We start from the raw sequence: 25,720 nt of genomic DNA on the forward strand, positions 1-25,720 counted from the left end.
CTGTTGCTGGGTAGCCCAGGCCCAGCCTTCTGAGTGTTGCTCCTCTGTGTTTGCTCCCCTAGAAGGTGAATTACTGAGTGGCGAGGCTCTTTTCCACGCACACCAGCTGGCCACAGTTTCCAAAGCCAGATCCATTCCCATCAGTGTTTGAGGGAAGTCAGAGAGACACTGCTTGAGGTCAGCCACACAGGAAAGGCTAATAATTCCAGTTTTCCCCCCCAGCTGAGGGGCCCAGGCCCAGGGGGAGAGGCAGAGGCAGCAAGGGGGATGTGGGGACGACTGGGCAGGGGGAGAAGGTGTTCATAAGCCTCCTGTTGGAGAAGACTATACGAAGCAGAGAACATCGCTCCAGCCAGGGGTGCTGTCTGTAGGATGGAAGTTAAGATGCAGGCTCCTGCCGGGGGCCACTGCACAGGTGGGTAATTGAAGCCGTGATTGAAGCAGTCGATCTATAAGACTAAGAACCCTGGCTCACGGTGCACCTGGAATTCCTCGTTTAACGTCACATGTAGGTAGACCGATCCACAATCCCTTTGATTTCACACTGTAGCCCAGGGAGAACTGGGCATGGCATTCTCCATAGAAGGCAAAACATGCACTCAAATTATGTTTCTGGATGAAGTGTATCCCCAAAGAGCTACACGATGCGAGGGCCAATGCTATAAGACTAAGTGACAATGCGAAGGCCAATGCTATAAGACTAAGTGACAACGCGAGGCATCTTCAACACTCTTTCTTCCCTCCATAAAGACAGACCTAAAGAATGCAACCTATGAGGTGAGGAGTGGGCAAGGCAGGGGAGCAGGAGGAGATGGTCCACTTTAGGTGGTGAAGACATATAGCCTTTGTCCTCACCTGCTGGGAGATGGTCTCTAAGCCCTTGTCACACCCTATGCAGGGTTTTTGTCTGTACGGGGCATCTCGGATCGCAGGAAGGTTCGGCAATACTGTGCTGAGAGGTTAGCAGTAGCCTTGGTGTCATACACACAGTATCAGCTGACTGCAGAGCCTGCATGGCAGAGCCTCAGTGCAAACTGTGAAGGCTGAGGCTCTGGTGAGCATGCCTTCCTGGCAGCACTCTGGCTGTCACACACCAGTGCCAGGAAGGCAACGTTGCTCACGGCAGGATACTCTGAAGAAAATGGAAGCTCTGTGTTTGGTACCCCACTAGACTTAGGCATTGTGGCTGTGGCTGACTGTCATCTGCATCCTTCTGTGGTGACACTAACTGTGTGAGACTAACAACCTTCACAGAGTGCTCAAGTCTTTTTCGTAATTTATCAAGGGCTCTTTGGGGAACCTCTCAATTTGTAGTTGGTGTCACAGAAGGTCAATGAAGGCCTCACAGATGGCAATATGCCATGCAGTGTCGTGCCAAGGACCTGCCTGAGAAGTTCCCTTTCTCTCTGATGGCCAGAGAGTGGCTAGGCCTAAATCTGAAGAAAGATAATACTGTTCTGTTACTTTCCCACCCACAGGGAGCCAAATGGGAGATTTCTCCGCCTTCTCCAGGTGACCTCTTAAAAGGACCTTCAAGCTTTTACATTCTTGTCTTGGGTCACTTGCCTGAAGCTTGACCAGTGAGACAAAGATCAGAAAAGTTAACAATGGACACCTTCCCCCAGCCTGGTTCTGACATCAGACGGCTCTATCCTAAAGCCAAAGTGAGCCGTGAGGATGGAGGCTTTAAAGACAACACAGGAGCTCCTTCTATCTGCCCATTTGTCTATTCATCTACCCATCCACTCATCTGTCCACCCACCTACCTACCCCCCCCAACCATCTGTCTAACCATCGGTTCATCCATCTACCCACCCCGTCCCTCCTCATTCATCGTCGTCATCATCATCTGCTCAGCCATCCATCCATGAGTTCACCTCCTCATCCATCCCAAAGAACCAATTACTGAGAACCTGCTACATTCCTACTTCTCTAACGCAGATGCTGCTTGTTACAGTGCTAATTAAGATAAAAAGCTCTGTGCTTGGGGACTCAGTTATTTTCTGGCCCTTGTCAATTTTATCCATATCCACAGAGTCCACCCAGTACCACCTCCATGTAGACACTCAACCTGTTGTCTCCTGCTTGTCAACTTTCCTGGGATCTGAAGTCTATGTCCAATTATCATTGACCTTTCTCACCAATATCCCGAAAGGGCCCTCAATAAAGCTCCACCAAACTCATAACTGGTTCTCGAGGGAGAATGGCGTGGAGCTCACAATCAGCCCACAAGCTCTACTGATGTCACCTCCCTTGTTGTTTTCTTAATGTGGACCTTCTTTTCTGAGCCGCCATCCTGCATCAGAACAGCTAACTGGTCGACCCCGTGAGCGTCAGTGCTTCTTCAGTCTGTTCGATGCTGCTTCAAACTGAGTGCCCCAGTCAGTCACTGCCGGTCTGACCCACCTCTCTCTCATCTCATGGCCTTCACCAGTACTTCCCCGCCCCCCCTACCATGACAGAGTCCCCTGGATGTTGTCGCCTAGGCCTGGAGTGTTCTTGTCTTCTGTCTTCATGGAGTCCATGTCTGTTCTTCCTTCTGATTTCCTCAAAGGTCTTTCTTCAACAAATCCCTACTGGACCTCATTGAGGAATCCCACCCCATCATTAGCATCTTGAGGTTTTGGTCAGGTCTGAATTTTCCTCCACTTGACAGTAAACTTGGCAAGTACTGGAACCACACCAACCCATCCGTACCTGCTCTGACTCCCAGCTTTGGGCAGCACCTGACACCTAAAGGAAACACACACGCTGTGCTCTAGCATTTCAAGGGAAAACTGATAATGAGGAATTTACAGAGTATTGTGGGAAGGAAGAACAAGGTAGCTTTCTTCAAGGGGCAGTGAGAGGGAGCACAAGACAGAGAACATGCTCCAAGCTCAAGGGACAACACACAGGCAGTGCCACAGGGGCTGGAAAGAGACTGAGAAGACAGATGGCCATGGTGTGGAGGTGAAGAGGAAGACAGCCACTGTACCCTCCCCCCCATGACCCTGTACTAACTGTTTACTCTGGGGTTTGAGTTCTCCCCTGTGAACAAGGACCTGGAAGCTTGCTAGAAAGTCGGGTTGAGCACACCCACATGAATGCTTCGCAGACAGGGCCTGGAGCGTGGTGAACATTTGAATGCTGCTGTTAGCCCTGGCTGGGCAGCAACCATGACAGTGACTCAAAACTGACAGCCCTGCCATGTGTCTCCAGGCCAGTCAGTGCAGCTCAGTGCCCATGAACTGACTCAAGGCTGACTCTCCAAAAGTACCACCGAGTTGGGGGAGCTGGTCAAGTAGTGTCCTCTGCTCACAGCCCTACACATCTCAGGTTTCAGCAGGAGAAAAGTCCCTCAGAAGCCTCCACTGGGGATTTCCCCATCTGCTGATGACAGAGCTGGTCCCTTGGCACATGGCACCTTGAGCTCAGGGTGGGAGTCAGGTTCCATCTCTCTTGTTGGTGTGAATGCTGGCAAAGAGCATCAGCTTATTCAGCTGGGTCACCTCTGGTGACCCTTGAACTATAACCTATGTTGCTAGATGCTCTGGGCTACTAGCCAGCTTCCTTCTCATCTGCCTTTGTGTCTCTGGGGGCTTAGGGGGCTTTTTGGCTGTGAAATGGAAGGGAGGATCTCACGCAGAGGGAACTATTAGGAGGCTTCCACTTTGGTCAGCTGCGGTTTGGTGTGTGTGTGTGTGGGGGGGAGGTCACTGGTATTCCAAGCCCAGGCTTCCTGCAAGTGGGCTCTCAGTTTTGCTTTTTACAATAGTGATGCTTTTTGCTTTATGCTGGTTAAAAAAAAATCTAAAACATTTTTTTACACTTCTCATGTCATTGGTTAGTTCACATCATGCCATGACTAGAAGAAGCTGGTCTGTAGTCTGTCAAAGGCTGTTTGGGATGTCCCGGTGTCACGGGGGTGAGAGACAAGGTCACTGGACTACGCAGACAGAACCAGACATGTGTGTGTTTTTAGGAGCTTTGGAAAGGAGAGGCCTTGCCCTTGGCTCCAGTCAGAGGCTGCCGCTGTTCCCTCCGTAGCACCTAGAGCTGCACTGCCTGGGCAGCATCTCCTTCCTCCTGAAGTGTCCAGAGGTCTCACCCTGCACCCTGTCTCTTTGCTTCCTTGCTGCTGCTGCTGCTGCTGCTGCTGCTGTGGCGGCGGCGGTGGCCGCAGCAGCTCTCCAGGCTCCTGGCCTCAGGGCCACTTCTTTCTGCTGCTGCATCTACAGACCAGCATCTCCACACTTTCTCTGAGAGATGGGTCATTGGAGCGGCGCTTAGGAAAGCCCATAGAAGGCAGCCAAACCGTGAAGTGGACTGGCCACGCTGCACACTTGATGGGCAGTCTTCCTACCTTCAGGATCCCTGAATTCCAGAAGCACCCAGTGGCCCAGAGACTAGAGCTGCCTCCCCTAGCATGACATCAGCATGCTATTTGGGGGAGAACAAATCGTTGGCTCCTGATTGGAGTTCAACTCTAGTTCACTATGGGAATAAAGAGCAGGGGGTCCTTCTGAGACCCTGGGCAGACAAGGGCTTAGGGACTATCTTCCTTGTGCCCACAGACCTAGCAGATAACGTATAAGGTCGGAGAAGCAGAAATTGGATTTTTCCCTCCAGCTGTGCAGTAGAGGGTGGCACAGGGCCTTCCCGCTAGCTAACTCTGAGTGGCTCATGCCCAGACTGTGGCTTTGAACTGAGACAGGCCTAGCACTATCAGGTCTGAAGTTTTGGTCACCACTCTGAGCTCTCCAACTCTGGTCTGCTCCTGACTCTTCTAGACTCTTCCAACACATGGGTCCCCCTGGCTGGAATGCTCTTTCCCTTTTCCGTGTGACCAGCCTCCTTGGGATCCCACCCTCTGGCTCTTCTTAATTTCCACCTCGCTGGCCACACAGCCTCTTTGCCAGCCCTTCTTCTGCGTATGGGTAAGTGCTAGGCTGGTTTGTTTTGCTTTAAAACAAAAACAATGAAACAACAGGATTTCTCTGTGTAGCCCTGGCTGTCCTGGAACTTGCTCTATAGACCCAGGCTGGCCCCAAACTCAGAGATCCACCTGCCTCTGCCTCCCGAGCGCTGGGATTAAAGGTGTGCACCTCCACCACCACCACCACCACCACCGCCACCACCACTGCCACCACTGCCACCACCACCACCACTGCCACCACCACCACCGCCACCACGTCTAGCCATGGCTACCACAACAGCTTCACGCATAGCCACCACAGTCCTGCCCATAAGCTCATGATCCCCAATGTGACCTCTATTCTCCATTGGCCCTAGACCTTCGAAGCCAACTGTGACCTTAGTGTCCCTGCCTAATCACACCCAAACCAAACTCTACATTTCCCCCTCTGTCCCCCCTGCCCCCCCCTCAGCTCCCAAATGTGCTTCTCCAAACTTTTCCACCTCAGTAAATAAGCCACCACCCCTCTGGTTGTTAAAGGCCCAAATCTGGGTACCAACCCACTTCGTTCCCTTTCTCATCTCACCCCCAAATCCCCAGCAGGTTGTCTGATTTTACCTCCAAATGTCGCTCAAAGCCAGTGTCTCTGCAGACTGTGACAAGTTCTGTCAGAGTCACTAGCATCTGTTGTTTAAGCTGATGCCCTGGCCTCTGGGACAGAAGCTGGAGGTGGGGACATTCTTCGTTCTCCAGACACACCTGAGCATGCCATGTCACTCACCTAAACATACACACCTCACCTGCTTAGCACACACCTGAGCTCATGGGTTCCAGCTCCCTACCAACCTTAGGGTGACGTGTTCCGCTCCCTACAGTGACGATGATGGCGCTCTTGGGGCCTGCAGCTGCTGGCCTCTAGCTGAGTCTCCCTGCTTTCCCCTCCCCTACCTCACCTTCCTTCTTCCTCACATATGTCGGGATGTGCAAGCTAGTCCCCACCCTCCCGGCGACTGCGTTCTTGACTCTTTCTGCCTTGTGCGCCTAGTGCTCCTGTGAGCTGAACTGTCTCCCCTCACACGCATCCCACCTTCACGTAGAGGCCCCCCCTTTGGCCTTCAGCCTAGCATGCCTGCCTGGAACCTCCTCCCAGATCAGCTAGCTCAAGGTTTCTGCTCAGTCAGTGCGCATTGCCAGCTGGTGTTTTTAATTTGCAACTGGTCTTTTTGTCTTTCTCCCCACTGGAATATAAACTCCCCGGGGAGAATTAAGACTCTCCAGGGCCTAGACCAGTGCCTGGCACCAGCAGAGGCTTAGCACATATTTCCTGGATGATGGAAGGATGAACGGCCCCAGGGGAAGGAGGCCAGGAGACGGGCGAGGACGTGCACGACTATTTTGGGCTACATGACAGTGGTGTTGAGGATAGGAAGAAAGAGAGAAGAGCACGGGGCTGGAGCTGGCCTATGGGCATGAGCAGGGGTCTCTTCTGGAGTTCATCAAAAAGGGCCAGGAAGAAAGACAGGAAGTGGCAAGCAGCACGGACGTGGCTCTGAGTCACATTGGGGGCACGCCACTGCCCAGGAGAAGTCGGAATGGCGTTGTGTCCTTTGAGCAGTTGGACCGTTAGAGATCTGGGAAGACACACTGAGGGTGGTCACCGTGTTCTGTGCTTCTGTGTCGAATATTGAGTGTCCATCCCAGTGGTGCTGTTTGCTTATGAAACCTTTGAGATGTGTGCCTGGCTAAAAGTGGGTAGCTGGCCGGGTGGTGGTGGCGCATGCCTTTAATCCCAGCACTCGGGAGGCAGAGGCAGGCGGATTTCTGTGAGTTCGAGGCCAGCCTGGTCTACAAAGGGAGTCCAGGATGGCCAAGGCTACACAGAGAAACCCTGTCTCGAAAACAAACAAACAAACAAACAAAAACCAAAAAGTGGGTAGCTGGGGAAAGGCCTTGTATGCTATACCTCTCTCTGCTCCTGGCCTCAGTGCTTTGCATCCTGATTGGACACCACATTAAGCTCTCACCACCACACGTGCCCTTCCCACAACAATGAGATGAAATCCTCTGAAACCACCGCAACAAAATCAACAACAAAAATCCTTCCTTGGTTAGAGCAAGGGAAAGAAGCCACTAACACGCTTGTAGATGAGCCGGGCATGGTGGCGCACGCCTTTAATCCCAGCACTTGGGAGGCAGAGGCAGGAGGATCGCTGTGAGTTCGAGGCCAGCCTGTCTACAAAGCGAGTCCAGGTTAGCCAAGGCTACACAGGGAAACCCTGTCTCGAACCGCTCCCCCCCAAAAAGCAACAATAACAGCAAACATACTGGTAGATAACACAGTGGGCTGGAGCCAGCTTGAGTCCTCAGGGAAAGTGGACAAAGAAAGAAATAAGCCAGCTACACAGGCACTTATAGAACTTTCTAGAAGGAAGAGCTAGTGACAGGCAGGGGAGCTGGAAGGAGCTGAAGGAGAGTATGAAGGGTCAGAGACTGGGACACAAGAGCTTCTTCAAAAGGGGAAGGACCAATCAGCAGGGTCATAGGACCTAAGGGTCATGTGGGGTCAAGAAGCACCTACAGTGACAAGGGCTATGCTGGTCCACGTGTCCACGGGATGTGGAATGTGGACGTGGGGGGGGGGCAGAAACTGGATGCCAGTGCCTTTTCTGTCCTGCGTCCCACAACCGGGAGAGCATCCTTGTCCCCGCGGTAGCTTGCTTTCCCCAAGGGTACACCAGTGTCCACAAAATCAATGCTCACTGTTAGGTAGAGCGTCACTTCTTTTACAGACTGCTGGGGGCACGGCTTCTAGCGCGAGGTTGCACCCTACTGCATACCTCACCGCATCCGGTCAGAGTCCCATGGCCAACAAACCTTCCTGAGGCTTCCGTGTTCTCTATACCTCAGTTTGCCTTCAGCACAGCTGAAGAGAGCAGAGACCACACTGGGTGTTTGCAATAGTTGCTTTTCTGTTGCTGGGATAAAACAAAGGGTTTATTTGGGCTTCTGGTCCAGAGGCATAAGAGTCTATCACTGTCACATCAGGGACATGTGGCAGCAGGCAGGCACATGGCAGAACAGCTGAGCGTTCACATCTCAACCACAAGGAAGCAGAGAGCACACAGAGAATAGCAGAGGCTTTTTTGTTTGTTTGTTTGTTTTTGTTTTTGTTTTCCGAGACAGGGTTTCTCTGTGTAGTCTTGGCTGTCTTAGACTCACTTTGTAGACCAGGCTGGCCTCTAACTCACAGCAATCCACCTGCCTCTGCCTCCCAAGTGCTGGGATTAAAGGTGTGCACCACCACCGTGCCCGGCTGTAGAGGCTTTTAAAACCTCAAAGTCCACCCCTAGTAATGTACTTCTTCCAACAGGGCCTCCTTGTTGCCTCCTGAGCCTCCCCAAACAGTCTACTAAGTGAAGACCAAGTATTCAAACGCCAGAGATTAGGGGGATCTCTCATTCAAAGCACCACCCTGGACATCCTCACGAAGAGCTCGAGAGCCGGTGTGCGGGATTTCCGACTGGAACCCCAGCGCGTGATGCGATTCGGAAGTAGGGCCAAGAGATGACCGGTTAAGATGAGCTCACAGTGAGATGAGCTCACAGTGAGATGAGCTCACAGTGGAGTAGATGGCCCCTTTCAGAAAAAAACAGAGACACGTAGAAGGAAGATGACCACATGGCAGCTGAGGCAGGGACTGGAGTTGTCACGTTATATCAGGTGGCAAAGGGTGTTGGCAGCCATTTGCCCTCGGATGAGATGATGGGAAACTTATTACATCCTCTAAGGGGGGGCCTGGTCCTGCTGGTCTGGACCTCAGGCTCCCATTTCTGCCATTTATAATAACTATATAGTAGCCAGAGCAGAAGAATTCAGTAGGCAAAGAGGAGTTGCTGATGGGGCCCTACTGGAGGATCAGAGCCTCCCCGCCCCCCACCCCCCCCCAGGTCTGAAGAGCAACACACACACATACACACACACACACACACACACACACACACACACACACACACACACGGTGGCTACGAGCCAGGTCCACCACGCAGCCTGCATCTACCAGCTTCCCAGGCCTTCTCCATGATGCATTCCTTGCTTTCTGCCCGAGTGGCTGGGCTGAACAGCAATGGTGGCTTCTTCGTGGTCTCTGTAGGGGCTGGCCTTCCTCCTAAATGGCCGTTCTTGGCAGAGTGCCGTAAGAAGGCACAGGGAGGGGCTCCATGCAAAGCCACTCAGTGTGGCTCCAGAAGCAAACAGTAGGAAGTTACTTTACCCTGCTCCCAGGTCCAGGGGCAACAGATGGCTGACTAGGAGCCTCCATAGCTATGATGCTCCCCTGTCTGGATGCTGACAAGACTCTCACCCTCAGTTTTAGGAAACCATGCAACAGAGCACAGGGCCCCAGCAGCTGGACCTGCGTCTCTGCCCTACTTAGCTTTAACTGCCAACTTGACACAGCCTAGAATCACAGGCAAGGGGACTGTCCCATTAAGGGACTGGCCTGTGGCCGGTCTGTAAGGGATGGTCTTGGTGTTTAACTGATGTAGGAGGGCCCACCCCTCTGCGGGCAAGGTGATCTCTTGGGCAGGTGGCCCTGGGCTGTAAAGAAAGCTAAGCTAAGCCAGTAAGAAGCCTTCCTCCATGGTGTCTGCTTCAAGCTTTAGTTCCTGCTCTGCCTGCCCACGGTGATGGGAGGTGGCTTCAAAGTATAAGCCAGCCTGGCATCGGCGCACACCTTTAATCCCAGCACTCGGGAGGCAGAGGCAGGCGGATCGCTGTGAGTTCGAGGCCAGCCTGGTCTACAAAGTGAGTCCAGGACAGCCAAGACTACACAGAGGAACCCTGTCTCAAAAAAAAAAAAAAAAACCCACAAAAAAAATACATAAATAAAGTATGAGCCAAATAAATGTTTCCCTCCCCTGAGTTACCTTCGGTCCAAGTGTTTTATCACAGCAACAGAAAGGAAGCTAGCCACCCCCCTCAACCTGTGATGTGGACCCCACAAAGAACAGGAAGGACTGACAATGAGGACATGGCATAGAGCAAGACACTGGCTGGGCTCAGAGGGGACACTCCTCCCGTCACTTGGCACCAAGACTCTACTGTAAGGCTGACTCAAACAAATTCTGTGACTATCTCTGTCTCCCAGATCACCGCTATACACAGAAGCACCCACACTTACAAGTGTTTGTTTGCTCAAAGCTCACCCCAGGTAGACTTAGAAAGCTCCGGGGAGTGGGGAGGGGGGCTTCTTTGCTCACTGGCCTTTGTTCACTTACTGGCCAGCTCTGGTGACAGTAAGTCTACAGTGTCCCTACAAGTCAGGAGAGAATGACCCTGGGCTTCCAGGTTTAACCACGCTCACATTTGAAGCTGTTATCTAAGTCAAGATAATTAACCTCTGTTGTCTTAAAAAATAGTGTAGACTGGGTGTGGTGTCCCATGCCTTTAATCTTAACACGAGAAGGCAGAAAAGTGGGTGGGTCTCTATGAGTTTAGGCCATCCTGGTCTACATAGTGAGTTTCAGACCAGCCAAGGCTACATAGTGAGACCTTCTTAAGAAACAAACAAATTCTTGTGAATATTGTATTCTGTGCTATAATTTATAAGATTAACTTTTGTCTCTTCCTCCATCATGTGGGGAAATGACATCTTTGGACACTTCTGGGTCTCTGTCTACCCATATGTTTTCTTCATGGCACCCAGCAGGCCCCATGAGGACGATGGCAAGGGGGACTGGACAGTGGGGACCACAGACTGGTCTAAGAAGACCTGGGTCCACTCATCAGAAGGCCTCTAGAGTGCCATCTTGTGAAGAAGTGCCCAAAAGGCCTCTCAGGAGAGATCGGCACAGCCAGACTGCAGGCGAGGTCTCAAGCTTCCTAGGTTTCCGTAGTCCGAGGATTGTATGCAGTGTATCTGCTACCAGCTCTGGCGGGCATAGGCTGGAGTCAGAAGCCAGCCAGGGAGGGAACCACACGCCAGGGCTAGACCTGCTCACAGCAACCAATATCGCAGCTCGGAGGCGGCTGCACCTCTTGTTATATTTAAAGAATAATTCAGTAAGGTATAAGGTGATAAGATATACAAAAGTACCAGGCAGCAGATATTATGTTGCAGAGGGGTTTATTAAATGAGAATGGGGGAAAAAGGAAAATGGGGGTATGGGGTACGAGAGAGAGAAAGAAAGAAAGAGAGAGAGAGAGAGAGAGAGAGAGAGAGAGAGCCCTTTGGAGGTTTGTCCTTTTATATGGCCTTGGGCAAGGTCACGCCCCCATGGCAGGTAAGCAATGACGTCACGGGTAGGCAGACTGAAGCAGAATGCTAACACCTCTCCCATCTGTTTGCACAGAGGGTAGGTCAGACCAGACTAAGCTAGGAGCCCAGACCTTGCCTTTGCTTTTATCGCTCTAGATAAGGGTTGAGTCTTCCAAATGCCAGGCCAAAGCCAGGCTGCAGGAGGAGGTGTGTTTGTGTGTGTGTGTGTGTGTGTGTGTGTGTGCAAGCATGCCAGAAAATAATCTCCTCTGCCCTGTGAGCTGCCCTCTGCTTGAGGCTGGCATGGGAAGCAGGCACCTGGACAACCAAGCTCCAGTTCCCTGCCCCAGCTTCCTCCTTGCCAGAGATGACAAGGTCCCTCCCTCCCTCCCTCCCTAGGGTGAAGTCAGCAGGCTCATCCAGGTGACCAGCCCAGGAGAGCTGCATCCATGTCGCATTCCTGTTCTCTGGGCTCTGTGGGAGAAGCAGAGCAGCAGCCTAAGCAGCTTAGGGAAGTTCAAGGAGCCGGCAGGGGTAGGAGTGGGGGCAGGGCGTCTCTGAGTCTTGTCAGCCCACCTTTTGGGAGACTAAGATGGTACAGTGGAAAAAGGCTAGACACAGGTTTCACTCACTGTTCCTTCCAGGGGTGGTCACTTAGGTTACTTGTAGGTCACCCCAATGTCCTTGGCCAGATGAGTGTCTGCCTCCCATGCCTTTCTCAGGAATGGTGACTAGCCTGGACTCATTCTCTGCCGATGAGATAGCCTTAGATCTTGGCACAGCCCTGGCCACGTGTGTATCCATCCACTGGACTCATGACAGAGGAGGCATTTCCCCCAAAGCCCTACCCAGCCAGCCTCCTGGGAAACAAACCTCATGGCTTGCCTACTTTAAGCCTGGAGCAATGCACACTTGCAAGCCTTACTGCTTTGGACCATCCTGGGGGTGGGGGGGGGGCGGGGGGAGCTGTGCAAATGACCTGGACATTTGTTTTACATCTGGACCCAACATGGCAGGACTCAGAGCCTGGACCAAGATGGAGGCTTTCCTCCCCTCTGTCTCTCCTCCTGGGGCACTCTTTTCATCCCTCTTAGCCTGACTGATGCCTGCCTGCTCAGCCTTTAAGTGGCCTTTCCTCAATGGAGCTTTGGAGCTCCAGGGTTGATAAATGTTTCCCTTGGTCTTGTCTGCACCCACAGGTGTCTATACGTTCGTGACACAACCACATACTGCACACTATCACAGGTTGCCTGTGCAATGGGATCTCAGCAGACATGGCTTTGTCCCCAGTGCCCCGTAGGGAAACTCATCTTGAGAAGGCCTGGCAGTCCAGAAGGCTCTTTGCTGTGGCATCTGCACCACCCCCTCTGCAAGCCCTTTCTCTCTCTGCCTTGCCTTAGCGGAGATTTGGGGACACGGAGTCCTGAGCCACAGAACCCCACCTACAGGAAAATAGCTTTCTGTTGGGCGGGGCTGCGCACACAAAAGCTGCGTTTCAGACAAAGACTGAGCATTGGGGACAAAGACTGCAGCGGGGACAAAGACTGCGGTGCAGACAAAGGCGGAGCCGCAGCTGCTGTGTGCACGCGCCCTGTGCGCGCTAGTGTGCTGCGCTCTGGCCCAGGCGCCCCCACCTGGCCTAGAATCTGGTAAACAAGTCCTTAGTTTGAAAGTGGTAAAGGCAGAAATTCTCGTCCCCCCAATAGTCCCTGGATTTAAGGCAGGGGAAGGGCAAAGAGCGCTCTCCAGAGTCCGAGGGGGGGAGCGGTGCCAGGAGGAGGGACATCAAAGCTACCAGCCCGCAATCGCCACGCTTTTGCGCATCGTGTCCGCTTTCTGTGCTAGGAACGGCTGCGCGCTCTTCTTATGAACACCCGCTTTTTCTGCAGCAGCCACTGTGCACTAGAACCCTATGGGACACACGTCACCAGCCACTGCGCGAAAAGACCCCGCATTGCGGCGACGCGCACGCGCGTGGGGGGGCGTGTGTGTGTGTGTGTGTGCATCGCGTGCGCGCTTCCCACCCGCGTTGCCCCAGATCTCCGGGTGCTGCAGTTTCCACATCCCCCTCTCCCCCCACCTCCGCCTTTGCACACAGGTCCCTGCTGTTTGATGAGCTGTGATGGAGAAGGCGCCCAGTGACCATGGCGCTGCATGGACTGAGCTGTGTTGACGCGAGGGAGGGAGAGAAGAGGAGAGAGAGGCTTACCGGCCTGGCCGCTGCTGAATCTGCCTCCGTACAAAGCTTGCTGCCAAGCCAACCGGTTGGCGGGAGGCCGGGAGACCCCCGCCCTCCTGCTGGCTGCCTCTGCTGTCTCCAGCACTGGGGCAGATTATGCCCCTGGCGCTGTGTCTCGGCGTTGCTCCCCTCCCCCAACGATCATCAGAAGGGTGAACCGGTGGGCAAACCAAGCGCATTCATTTAGGAGATTTAGAACCGCTGGGAAGCTCCCAGATTCTCTGCCAGGTGGGATTTCACAGTACAGCAGACCCCACCTTCCCCCCCACCCCCGTCATTACTTGAAAGAACTGCCAGACACCCCAAAAGGAAAGGAATGCCACAAGGGCCCTCAGTGGTGTTTCTGGACCTTGGTGGATAGCAACCAGGTAAAATCAGCCTGGATCCTCAGAGTGGTTTCTATGCGCCTGTAGCTAGGGTCCTAACTGGGTCCTGGATGGTACTACAAAGCCAAAGTTGCTCAGATGCCTATGCCTTAATGCCACCTCTCCTGTTTTGTACCAAGGGACTGTGCCTACAGAGGAGAGAACTCAGTCTTGGAAAAGGAGGCTGCTGGGAAGCAGGCCTAGGACACAGGAGTGAGTTTGTAATGAGGGAGCCAGGCTACTGCCTTCTCAAAGCACCCTCTGTGGTCATCCATTAGCCATCCACACTAACTAACAAGTATCCCTGCTTTCAGGGCTTCCAAGGACCAGCAGATGTTTCGAGCGCTCGAAGTCACCGTTTAGCTTTCAAAACAGGACCCTACAGCGGTGCTAACAACCTTGGGTTCAACCTTAATGAGGCTGATGGGGTCACTCTGGGAGAGGCAAGGCTCTGCAGAGCTCCCTGCTCCATTCCCCACTGGTTCTGCAAAACTGAAACCGGATTTCCTGAACAGGAGCCCCTGGTCACCCTGCCCTTCTCTGTTACACACTGCAGGTCATCAGCTCGTACTGGCTCCAGCCTGAGCCAGCGATGCTGCCAAGACTAGCACGGTGCTCCCGGGCAGTGCTGCCAGAATGCAGATGCCTGCTGACCCCAAACCACCTCTGGGAGTAGCTCTGGAGGGTTCATGGGCCAGGGCAGCTGCCAGGCACCCTGTGGTTGTGGGGACAGGGGCAGGGACAAGGTTGGGCTGAACACACTGAGAAGTTTAGAAAGCCCTGTAGGGTATGAACCAGCAGCCAACAGGAGGAGGAAGGCTGAGGTCAGAAGGCAACATGGCTACTGTGGTTAAGAGGCACTCAGCCCTTCAACACCTAGGGACCGCAGTGGCTTCCACCAAAGGGACCCCACAGAGTGTCACCTGTATGAACTGCCCTGGCATTTAGGCCTATGTCTTGGATGTGATCCCTCTGCAAAACCTCACCCAGGGCTTGCCAACTCTACAGCATCCTGCATCATGCCCAGGCAGGGGAAGGGAGGCAGCGGCTAAGCCTGCAACCCTTAGCCTGTTTTTACCACTTTTTTTTCTCAGCAGAGATTCTGTTGCTCCCTGGGTGAAAGAAACCCACCCATCAACTCAAGGCCAAGGCCAGCAATCCTGGATCCCCTGCCCCTCCTTGGCTTGGCTAGCAAGTCCTGCCTCCTCCTTTGCAGTATACTTTCAGCCAAAGGCATGGCCCGGGCTTGTCCTAGAAGCTGCACCAGGCCGAGCCTTAGATAGAACCAGCCAAGAAACTGTGGTGATTGGAGTGGTGAGCTCCCCATAGGAGGCCTGGCTAAAGACCTCAGGTACTCCCACAGCACCCACACTGCTCTCCTTTCCAGGTGGTATGGGGCAGGGCCATGAGCCCAGGACCGCCTCTTCTTCTTGTAGTAGATACAGAAGCAGCCCCATTGGAGGGGCATAGTAGCCAGACTTGCTGCTGGACTCTCACAGCTCCTGGGGGGTGGGGGGAGCTTGTTTAATCACTCAGACACCTTGGCAGGAGCGACAGGCACAAGCCAGCCTCACATACCTCATCTGTCGCCAAGAGAGGCCGAATTCAGATAGGGCTAATGAGTGGCCGGACGCAGGCTACACAGTAGTGTGTGCTCAGACGATGGGAGGACTCAGGGGGTCTTCCCTTGGCCGACCCTGACACCCCCTCCTGCCCCTCTCCGCCAGTTCCTTTCCCTCATGTTTATATACCAGCTCTCCCTCTCCCTCTATGCCCAACAAGGTGACAAGGCCACCATCCTTACCGTCCAGGGACAGCCAGTCGTGCTGGGAGGAAGGGAGTGTAGGCAGGGCCCGAGCTTTGTACTCAAACACCACCGAGTTAGAGATGATCTGATTGTTGAAGGCAACTTGTAGGGTCACAAGACCCGTGTCATGGGCTGAAAGTCAGAAAGAGAGGGGGGTCAGGGTGAGGGGGCTCCCTCCATGTTACCCCTCTTTCAGCTAACAACCAGCTATCCACCTAGCCTGTGCCCACCTATTCCACAAAGCCCAAGTGTGACACTTCTGGACAAATTCTTGGCTCTAGATTCAGCAGGCATCTGGGATCCCCAGAGGAACCTCTGTCTGTCTGTCCGTCTATCTGTCTGTCTGATACAGGTTCTCACTATATAGCCTTAGTTGGCCTGTTACTACATAGACCAGGAGTTCCCAAACTCCTACAGAACTGCTTGTTTCAATCCCCGAGTTCTGGGATTAAAGGTGTGTGCTGCCATGTCCCACAGGCCTCCCCGCTTTAGCTGTCTGTTCCTGTGCTCCCTGGGATGGGCAGGAACCTGAGTTCCTCACAGATGGCTTGTCCCATCCATCTGTCCCAGTGCCAGGTACATCTGGCAATTTGTGTTTCTGTTGCCCCTTCGCAAGCCACGTCCTGAGTCACTTTATGTAACATCCTCAACGTTTTTTTTAGGAGCCTGGCTTCTTGATGACAGCAAGGGTTTCATCTGTGGCTCTTGCTGTGGCCCTGTTAGGCTGAGATGCTGTGGGCTTGGTTAGCTACTGAGCTGTGGCAAGATGTTAGCACAGATGTTGCACCTCATTCCAATGACTTTGGGAAAGCAGGAACGTTCTAATGCAAAATCGGGGCTCAAGACTTTCCAACGAGCTAGGCATGGTGGCGCACGCCTTTAATCCCAGCACTTAGGAGGCAGAGGCAGGCGGATCGCTGTGAGTTCAAGGCCAGTCTGATCTACAAAGTGAGTCCAGGACAGCCAAGGCTACACAGAGAAACCCTGTCTCAAAAAGCCAAATCAACCAACCAACCAACCAACCAACCAAAAGACTCCCAAATGAGTGGAATATATGGGTGAAATGTTCTCCTTAGGAACAGGAGAGAAGCCAGCTGGTGTCAGAGACCTACATCTGCCCAGGGTAGAGGCCGCTCCATTAAAATTATCTTTGTTGCTATCTTGGGGGCTGCACTGTGGTCCCCACAGATATCCTGCAGGCAATAGTAGCTAACCCGGGCCTTCATCCCTGATAGGGATCAGCTGTGTTTTCTGGGCACCGCTTCCCTGGAGCTGGGACACCAATACTCAGGGTCTCTCCGCACCCGCCCCGGATTTCCAGGGAGGACGCACGGGGATCAGGTTACTGTTTGGGCTCCTGGCTTTCAGAAGCCTACGGGCCTGAGGAAGCCATCCAAGTCAGCTGTTCCCGAGGACAGGGTGAAGCTTCTGGCTTCCCTCAAAGGACATCTGTGGGCCCCCCCCCCCTGCTTCCAACGGGAAACCCAACTCATTGGCCATGGCCTCTCTCCAACTGAGGTGTGTGCAGAAAGCAGGTGTCAGGGACCTCACTGCCCAAGTGTGACCTGTGAGTTTTCTTGCTCTGCTCCTGGACACAGCCTGTAAAAAAAAATGGGCTCTATGGTATTAGGGGGCCATGTAGGTCCTCCCGTAGGGCTTCTCTGGACAGGAATTCCCCGACGATATCTGGAGTCATCTGCCATCCCACATCCTTGGGCAAAACTCCAAGACTGTGGTTTCTGTTCTCTGCTAGGGATGTGCCTGGTGTACCGACAGGAAGGGCGGGCTTTGGGGACTCTTCTCCTTGTGATCCCGAGGAGCTCTGTTCTCAAAGTGGAAGAAGCTGTAGTCTTGGTGTCGAGTGTCCTAGTGGAGGACCCTTGGCCTCTGCTCTTATGTCACCAGCCTGGCTTCTGCACAGCTCAGACGACTACTGCATGTGGCAGACTCCCAGGCAACTCCACCCTCCCCAGAGACGCAGTGCAGGGGAACCTGCCAGTTCAAGGTGTTAGGCCCAGTACCTACAGGATTCCTTGACTTCCTCTCTTCCTCAGAGAGCCAGTCAGGAGTTCCTGGCTCCAACCACGCCTCTTGTCTCCACCACTTCTGTTTCTGCTCTTTCTGATGACCACACCTTGCCCGTGCTGACACAATGGCCTCTTGCTGATGCCAAGAGATCTCATGTCTGTTCCTACTGCAATAGGCCTGGGGTGGGGGTGCTGCCTTGAGCACCCCTAGAGGAAGTTCCCTTGGGAGTTTTCTTCTTGATAGGTTCCCCCTTAGCCCTGTTTCCCTGTCTTTCCTATTTAGGTTATTGTTCCTCCTAACCCATCCACTCATTATTATATATATATAATTTATATATACACATATATACTTATATATGTATATATAAAATTTGAGACAGGGTCTAACTATGTAGCCTTGGCCAGAACTCACTATGTAGACCAGGCTGGCCTTAAACACAAAGACCTGCCTGCTTCTACCCTTCCCCGCCCCCAAGTGCTAGGATTAAAGGCGTGCACTAGCACACCCAGCTCAGAATCATCTTTTAAAGACATAATTTATCTCAAACCATTGGCTTCTCCTGCAGATACAGTTAACTCCGCCTGTTGTGACACCCTTCATCCACTCTCCCCAAGATGGCTCCACGCCATGCTTCTTCCAGCCTCCAGGGCCTGTGCCTCCCTATGCCTGAGAAGGGACAGCCACTTTGCACATCCTCGCCGTTTGTCCTTGTTGCATCTTTTGGTTCCTTTATTATTATTATTATTATTATTATTATTATTATTATTATTATTATTGCTGCTGCTGCTGCTGCTGCTACTACTACTACTACTACTACTACTACTACTACTACTACTATTACCATTTGTCCTTGTTGCATATTTTGGTTCCTTCATCATCATCATCATCATCATCATCATCATCATCATCAGTCTTCCTGTAGCAGAGTGTCAGCCCCCAGCAGCTGAGACTCTGGCATGTTGTCCACTCAACGCCACAGTCAATGTCAAGACCCTGTGCCAGTTGTCCATAGCCCTGTTATGTGAGCAGCTTTAACACACGCTTTGCTCACTGGAGCCTCATCCCTTGACTTCTGATGACTTCCTAGGAGGCCAAGTGGGGCTTGCGAGCAGCAGACTTCCTGGTAGACTTCCCCACCTTCTGCCTCTGTCCCAACCCATGTGTCTGCCGTTGCCAGTGAACTTGGAGGAACTCTGTTCTCTTGTCGCGTTTGGTTTTGCCCGGGGAGGTGCACCAGGATGCCAGGCAGCCTGCATTTGTGTTCTCCATGTCTCATCTTCCTTCCTAATCTCAACCTCTAAGTTGGCCTGGCCTGTGTTCACCTGCCTCGGAGCCCTGTTTTTGTTGTTGGCGAGGCCAGTTTGGTTCTGGTGGCTGGTGTTTATCCTTTAGGATCAGCCTCAGTTTCCCCTGGGAGACCCCAATATGACATCCCTAGCAGCTGGTGTCACCTCCCAAGGATGGAGTTGGTTGGCTTGACCCAGCCTCTTTAACTCTTAGAGTCAGGTGCCCCTTTGGGCTGGGGCTTCATCTTGACTTCAGTCTAGGCATCTACTCAACCCATGGCAAGCAGAGGACTCTTACAAATGATTTGGAAATGATGAAATAACAAATGAATGAACCAACCAGCCAATACACCCAACAGGACCTGCTTCACTTGGGACGTTAAAACGATGCATTGCTTTGTGAGGCTGGCTGCCAATGGGAGGTGCTCGGCACTCGGACCATGGCACATACTGCCCCCACCTCCCCACTCCCAGTTTTGTGGCATCTTGTTGGAGATATGATATTTTAGAAGGGTCCCAGTGACTAGGCAAAACAGTGGTCTAGCCAGACAGTCTCTGTGTATTAACACCGGGGACCCAGAAGTGCATGGCGAATTCTTCAGGATAAGTACCTGAAGAGAGCAGAAAGGGCCTGGCTCCCTCTCCTCACTCTCCGTCCCTCCGGAAATGCCTTCGTGAGATGAGGACCAGAGGCAAAGCTTGATGACCCCGGGTCATTTTAGGTTCCCGGCCATCTGGAAGGAGGTCTCTGAAGACTAAGGTTCAGGGACCTTATCTCCAGGGTGAGGCTACACAGATGGTATGTGGCGGCAGGACACACCTGCCCTGACCTGGGATATCATTCAGAGGTCATACAAAGCCTGGTCCTTTGTCAGGAACCTGAGGCAAAGTCTAGGGGTTTAGCCAGGCGCAGGAAGATGTGGCATCTATTCACAGGATAGGCTAGTCCCCTTCCCACAGCAGGTGCACAGTGGACAGTTTAATAGCATGCTGCCATCTCTCCTGGCCTGGGCAGAGCTGTCTTGGCCCAGGGTGACCATCTGGATGGCTGCTGTCCAATCTTAGCAGGGTTACTGGGAGGCCCTGGGTCTAGGTACCTCTGGAGCCAGCCTTGGAGATGGCGAGAGCTGGGTCAGCAGCGGGGCAGGGGTGGGGGTACTGCTGTAGGCACCGGCCCTGGTGGCCTTGGGCATATAGAGGGCCTGAGCTGAACATGTGATGCCGGATCTCTAGAGTAGGGCATTCTGATCTGGTGGGTTGCAAAGGAAGGCAAAGGGAGGGAGGGTAAAGAAGGAAGAAGAGGGGAGGAGGAAGATGAGAAAAAGAGGGAGGCTGGGGGGGGAGGGGGAGGAAGGAGAGGAGGGAAAGCGAGAAGGGGTAAGGTGGAGGAGGAGGTGGAGGTGGAGGAGGAGGGACGGTTGGTGTGTAAGCTTCAGGCTGTTGCAAAAGGGGGCAGGGTGAGAAAGACAGGCAGGCAGTGGGGAGACCACAGTGGAGCGTAGGGGAGCCCTGTTGGTTAGCCCGCTCCTGCCTGGGACTCCTTACTTTCCTTCCTCATCCTGGCCCTTTGCTGGAAACATCCTCCTTTCACGCGCTCCTGTCTACCTTGTTCGGCCTCTCCTGTCCCTTGCACAGGAGAACAAGCTATCCACATAGCTGGTGCTGTGGGAAGTTGATGACACGAAGGCTCCCCCAGTCCCAGGCAAGCAAACAGAAAGGTCGTGCTTTCCAAGCTGCTTTCAAACCCCTGGAGACTCAGTTGCCCCATTCACAGGGTCTCCAGCCTCACAAGGTACCCAGCCTTGGAGACACAAAAGTGACTAAGAAAGACACGGGGAGTGTGGGCTGTCCCTGACGTGGACTACTTTTTAAAAAAATCATTTCCCTCTGGAGGGAATGGCCTTGACAGGTCACAGAGGAAGAAGACACTCAGTCCTGATGTGACTTGATGAGCTGGGGTGGATAGGAGTAGGGGAGGGGGAGGGGGAAAGAAAAAGGGGGAGAGGGAGAGGGAGACTGGGAGGCAAGGAGGGATGGGGCTATGGCCAGGACTTAAAGTGAATAGATAGATACATAGACAGACAGACAGACAGACAGACAGACAGACAGACAGACAGTCTCCTGCCCTCATGGGCCCACAGGCTAATGGGGAAGTATATGGCCAGAGGTCAAGGATGAGTTAGCTAGATAGGATACCAATCTAAGTAGATCATCGCTCCCTGAACTGTGGGTCGTGACACCATATGGGGTTGCCAAGTGGAATGACATAGTGATATGAAGTTTGGCAGCGGTAAAAGGTTTCCCTGATGTGTTCCCGGCTGCGCCCGGCCACGTTGGGTTGACTGACTTTACCAAAGCCTTGGTTCTGAACATGTAGCGTGTGCTTTACTCTGCGTGGCTGTCCACACGCCACATGCCACCAGCCAACCCTGCCTGAAACCACGCCTCATCTGGGACTTGTCTGTTATGAGCGGCAATGTATTTGCCGCTCAGACCCAGTTCTCTGCTCTCACAGAAACATGGCTTACTTACTGAAAGCAGAGACTAAGTATTTTCCGCCTGCCATTCCTCAGCACAGAAACACCAAATCAGTCCATTTTGGGTTGTATTATAATAGAATGTTTGCTTTTAAAGATTGCTTTTGGACTTCCTGATTAGTTTTGTTTAAAAAAAAAATCATTAAATGAATCTTGGGTTGGGATCAGGACAGAACTTTCAACAATTTCTAAAGTGGCCCAAACCTAACTTTCTGCCATTTTGTACCTCATATTTATGTAAGTCGGCATTGATAATTATAACATCAAGATATTGATCAACTGAGAAATATTGAAGATGTTCTATGCCCTTTGGTATCAAATAGGCAAGATTTAATATTTCCTGGAAAAATAAACCCATCCATTTTGTTAGTATGCAAATTAACACATGATACGTTACATAAATGCCAAATATTCTTGTCTTAGAATTGATTCCTGTATGGTTTGTTATCATGGAAGCATCTGGCTTATTTACCAACTTTACGTGCCTGGACATCTGAGGTCCCCCAGAAACTTCTCAGGTAAAAAGGGGTCACAGGTGAAAGTCTAAGACCTCATGAATCAGATGACGCTGAGGGGAGATGACGCTGAGGGGAGAGGAGCAAGCCACAGAGGACACAGCTTCTGGCTGGCTTCCGGTGCGTCCTCACTGAGGCCTTGAAACCGGCAGCGCATTACGTGTGCTCACCTCTCTGTGGAGCTCGTGCTCTTTTTCCTTAGTTGATGCACACGCCCTCGCTCCCCGCAGCCCTACACATGGAAGGCTCCCCTTCCTTCTGCAGCCTACCCCACGCCCCAGATGAAGTAATGCTGGGAACACAGGGCCCTGAGTTCTCTGTGCATTAGGTTGGCGGGGCTGGGGGGTCAGCCCTGCTGTGGACGAATCCTTGTCTATCGCCTTGGCTCAGCCCCAGCTGGGGCCCATTTTGGATATGTCACCTGACTAATTGGCTCTTTAAATAGTCCTCTTGCTATCCCCACTGAGCATGCCTGGTAGTTCCAGCGGATGCAGGGTCCATGATCCCAGACTGATGTATATAATAGACTGTGTGAGCATGTTTCATCATGGCTGAGTAAAGCAGAGCAAAGCAAGGACACGACTTTCTCAAGGTCACCCCAAGGCTGACTCAGAGTCTACTGTTCTACACCTCCCCCCTCCCTGTTCCTGCTAGGTACAGCTTCCTCACCTGGGCAGTAGCAACGGAGCACCCCAGGCTGAATCAGGGATGCAGGCACGGAGATCTGGTCAAACAGGCAACTGTAATTATTGCTGGCTTCTTGCCATGGGCCTGTGATGAGGACCTTCACTCCTCCCTGCAGAGGAGAGAGAGCAGAGATGGAGCCTTCCCACTGGGGAATGCAGCACACAGGAGGCCCCTGCAGCTGCAGGCTGAGAAGGGGAGGGGGGTGGGGACCGCTGGCTAAGCATGCAGACTCCCAGCCTGCACCCCACCATTCCAACACGCCCTGACTGACTTCCGAGAGACCCTCTTCTGGAAGACAGGCCTGCAGCTGTCCTGCCCCGCAGAGGCCTTCCTCGGTTGGTACCCAGCACCCTGACATCAGTTGGAAGCAGGGTTTTTCATGCCACTTTAGCCTGTGGTATGCCCAAGAGAACTGGCCAGCAGGGTCCCCAGGAAGGAAGCAGAGAAGAGAAAGGGGATTCTCAGTCATGCGTGCTCTGGAGGGAAACACAGGGCCCCATGGTGTGGTAGGAGATGGGGAAAGGCCCAGGAAGTGGGTGAGGTGAAGAAGTCTAGAAGGACAGAGAAAAGTAGAGCAAAGCATTCAGAATTGGGGTGGGGGGGTGCGCTGAGGGCTCAGATTTTGCTCTTGGAACTGAGCTGGGACTTGGGATAGACTGACCCTCTAGTCCCTACCTGCCTGCTCTGTCACTCAGGGACACGAGACACGAGAACGGCCCCTCACTGGCACTCCTGTACCACACATGCAGGCACCAGCCTGGCAGCTTGGCCTGCAGAGCCTTATCTGACCTTCCTCTGCTCCTGTGGATGTAAATCTGTCTCACAGACCCAAGGTGCCAAGGGCAAGAGAGCATCAGCAATGCTGGGCTCTGTCTAACCTGCTCTGGACCACAGGACTATCCCAGAACAAGTAGCTTCATGTGGCTGCTCCCAGGAAATCCCTTTCAGGGCCTTTGTTCCCATCAGTGATTAATGGCACCTCCTCTCTCTCTCTCTCTCTCTCTCTACTGAGCCCCAGGTGGAGAAGGCTAGAGGTCCCCTACTTACGGCTTAGCCAAGAAGAGAGGCTGGTCATTCGGGGCGGAGGGATGCTCTGCCCCAGGATGCAGAGGGCAGGGGCGCTGGCCTCTGGCTCTCCTGGCTAACCTTGGATAGACCCACCCCAGAGGCTCATCCACCCCACCCCCAAACAAGTAAACACCTTTCCCTGCAGGGGGGCGGAGAGCTGTGCTGGACAGGGTGGAGAGCGCCACCTGGCGTCCCGGATAGAAAAGGCAGAGAAGCTCTCCAGGACCTGAACCGAGGCTGAGGCCTGGTCAGGAGCTGCGGCAGTGTGCCCTGACTTGCCCACCGCTCCAGGCCAGGCCCCAGCCCTCTGCTTCTGCCCCAAGCAGGCCCGCCAGACTCCGTCTCCTATTCAGTCCCTCAGTCTAGCATGCTCTTCTTAACTCTTACTTGTGCCTGCCCTGGAGGGAGCTCTAACTGCCATACTCAGCTTTTTGCTCTCAAGGCCCCCTCCCCCTACAATGTGCCCTGGAACTCAGACTGAGGCGTGCCAGGGCTAGCCTTGGATAAGGAGTAGCAGATGCTGTTTACTATGATGGTGTCCTGAGGGATCTCTGTGGTTCAGAGCCAGCCATTGGTGGGAAGGTACCCTTCTGTGCGCCTTGCAATTGTGCTAGCAGTATCTAGCTTAGGTCACTTTACTGTGGTGCCACCAAAGTTTGGAGAGAGGGGAGGGAGCTCAAGACAGAGTTCCAAAATCAGAATGTACCCTACCTCCTGTTTATTGATTGTGTATATTGACTGTGTGCATTTTTGCCTGCATGTATGTATGTGTACCGTGTGCGCGCCTGGTGCCCTCAGAGGCCGGGAGGCATCACTAGATCCCCTGGGACTGGGGTTGCAGATGGCTGTGAGCCCCCACATGGGTGCCGAGAACAAATCCAGGCCCCTGCAAGAGGAGTAAGTGCTCTTAGTGGCTGAGCCTCCCCTGCAGCCCTCCAGTGTCTGTTATTGCCCTTGGTAACTGTGTGGCGTCAGGCCAGGAGCTCCCCCCCCCCTCCCGTAGCTGAGGTCTCAGAGGCCTCTCTTTCTCCAACAGCTCCGTGAAGTAGATTCAGGGCAGTGTCAAAGTGATGGTGTAGAGGACGGAAGTGACTGCCTGGGTGTGCTGTCCTACTCTGAGCATGGCCCTCCCATGACCCCGGGAGAACACGGGCCACGGGCTGTTACCGTGTGAGAAAAGGAAAAATATAATAGCATAATACTCCACAGCTGTTAACGTGATGATGGGCTGCTGCAGGGGGTGGGGGTGGGGAGCAAAGAGCTGCGGAGATGACTGGGGAACATCAAGACCGTTTCCATGGCAACTGCCGCAGGACGCCTCGGAATCCATCAGTCCAGGGGCGGTTCCCATGGCAACCGCTCGCCTGGCTGCACTGAATCGTTCGTGATGTGTGCGTGCCTGGCAGTTCTGACTGCAGTTTCTTCCTCCTGGTGCAGCAGGAGCCAGTGGTGGGAGGTGATGGAGTGGGAGGGGCTGGGGAGAGGCAGTTGAGTGGGTACCGTCTGAGGCCTATGCCCTGGTGAGCTCTGAGATGAAGGGCCTTGAGTTCTCACGCGCCCTGCGCAGATGCTGAGGCCAGCATTGCTGCGTGTATGTGTTCTATGCATGTGGTGTGGTGGGGTGTGTGTGATGTGTGTTATGTGTGTAGTGTGGTATAGTGTGTGCTGTGTATTCTGGGTGTGGTGTGTGTGTAGTGTGCATATATTGTATGTCCGCTCTGGTGTGTGTGTGTGTGTGTGTGTGTGTGTGTGTGTGTGTGTGTGTGTTTTGGGGACTGGCTGAGAGGTGACCAGGTGGGTAGGTGGGTAGCATACAAAAGACATGGGAGTAGGTAGGAGGCACATGCACTCAGAGAAGAGCCAGCAAGCCAGGCTGGGCATGGCAAACCTGGGAACTGTTGCACTTTAGAGCTGGTGGGGTGGAATGCCAAGTGACCGCACAGGTTGACTTCACATTTGTGACTTAGAGCGAGGTCCCAGATGCAGGGCTGGCTACAGAGTCCTTCCTGAGCTTGCCAGAGCCCAATTCAAAACA

The 25,720-nt window shown here is 53.2% G+C and overlaps 1 protein-coding gene across 12 annotated transcripts in view; it reads right to left on the minus strand.

Annotated features, from left to right (window-relative positions):
• Positions 1-25,720, minus strand: part of CAMTA1 (calmodulin binding transcription activator 1) — an 838,283-nt gene that overhangs the window by 61,091 nt on the left and 751,472 nt on the right. For all 12 annotated transcript variants that reach the window (XM_084784667.1, XM_084784663.1, XM_084784662.1 and 9 more), the window contains 2 exons: positions 22,600-22,726; positions 15,562-15,696 (listed from right to left, as the gene is read on the minus strand). In XM_084784667.1, coding sequence (XP_084640793.1) covers positions 15,562-15,696; positions 22,600-22,726 — 262 coding nt within the window. The remainder of the gene's footprint in view (positions 1-15,561; positions 15,697-22,599; positions 22,727-25,720) is intronic.

The sequence above is a fragment of the Acomys minous genome, assembly GCF_964271855.1.
Source record: "Acomys minous genome assembly, chromosome: 6".
In the NCBI taxonomy this organism is placed as follows: domain Eukaryota; kingdom Metazoa; phylum Chordata; class Mammalia; order Rodentia; family Muridae; genus Acomys; species Acomys minous.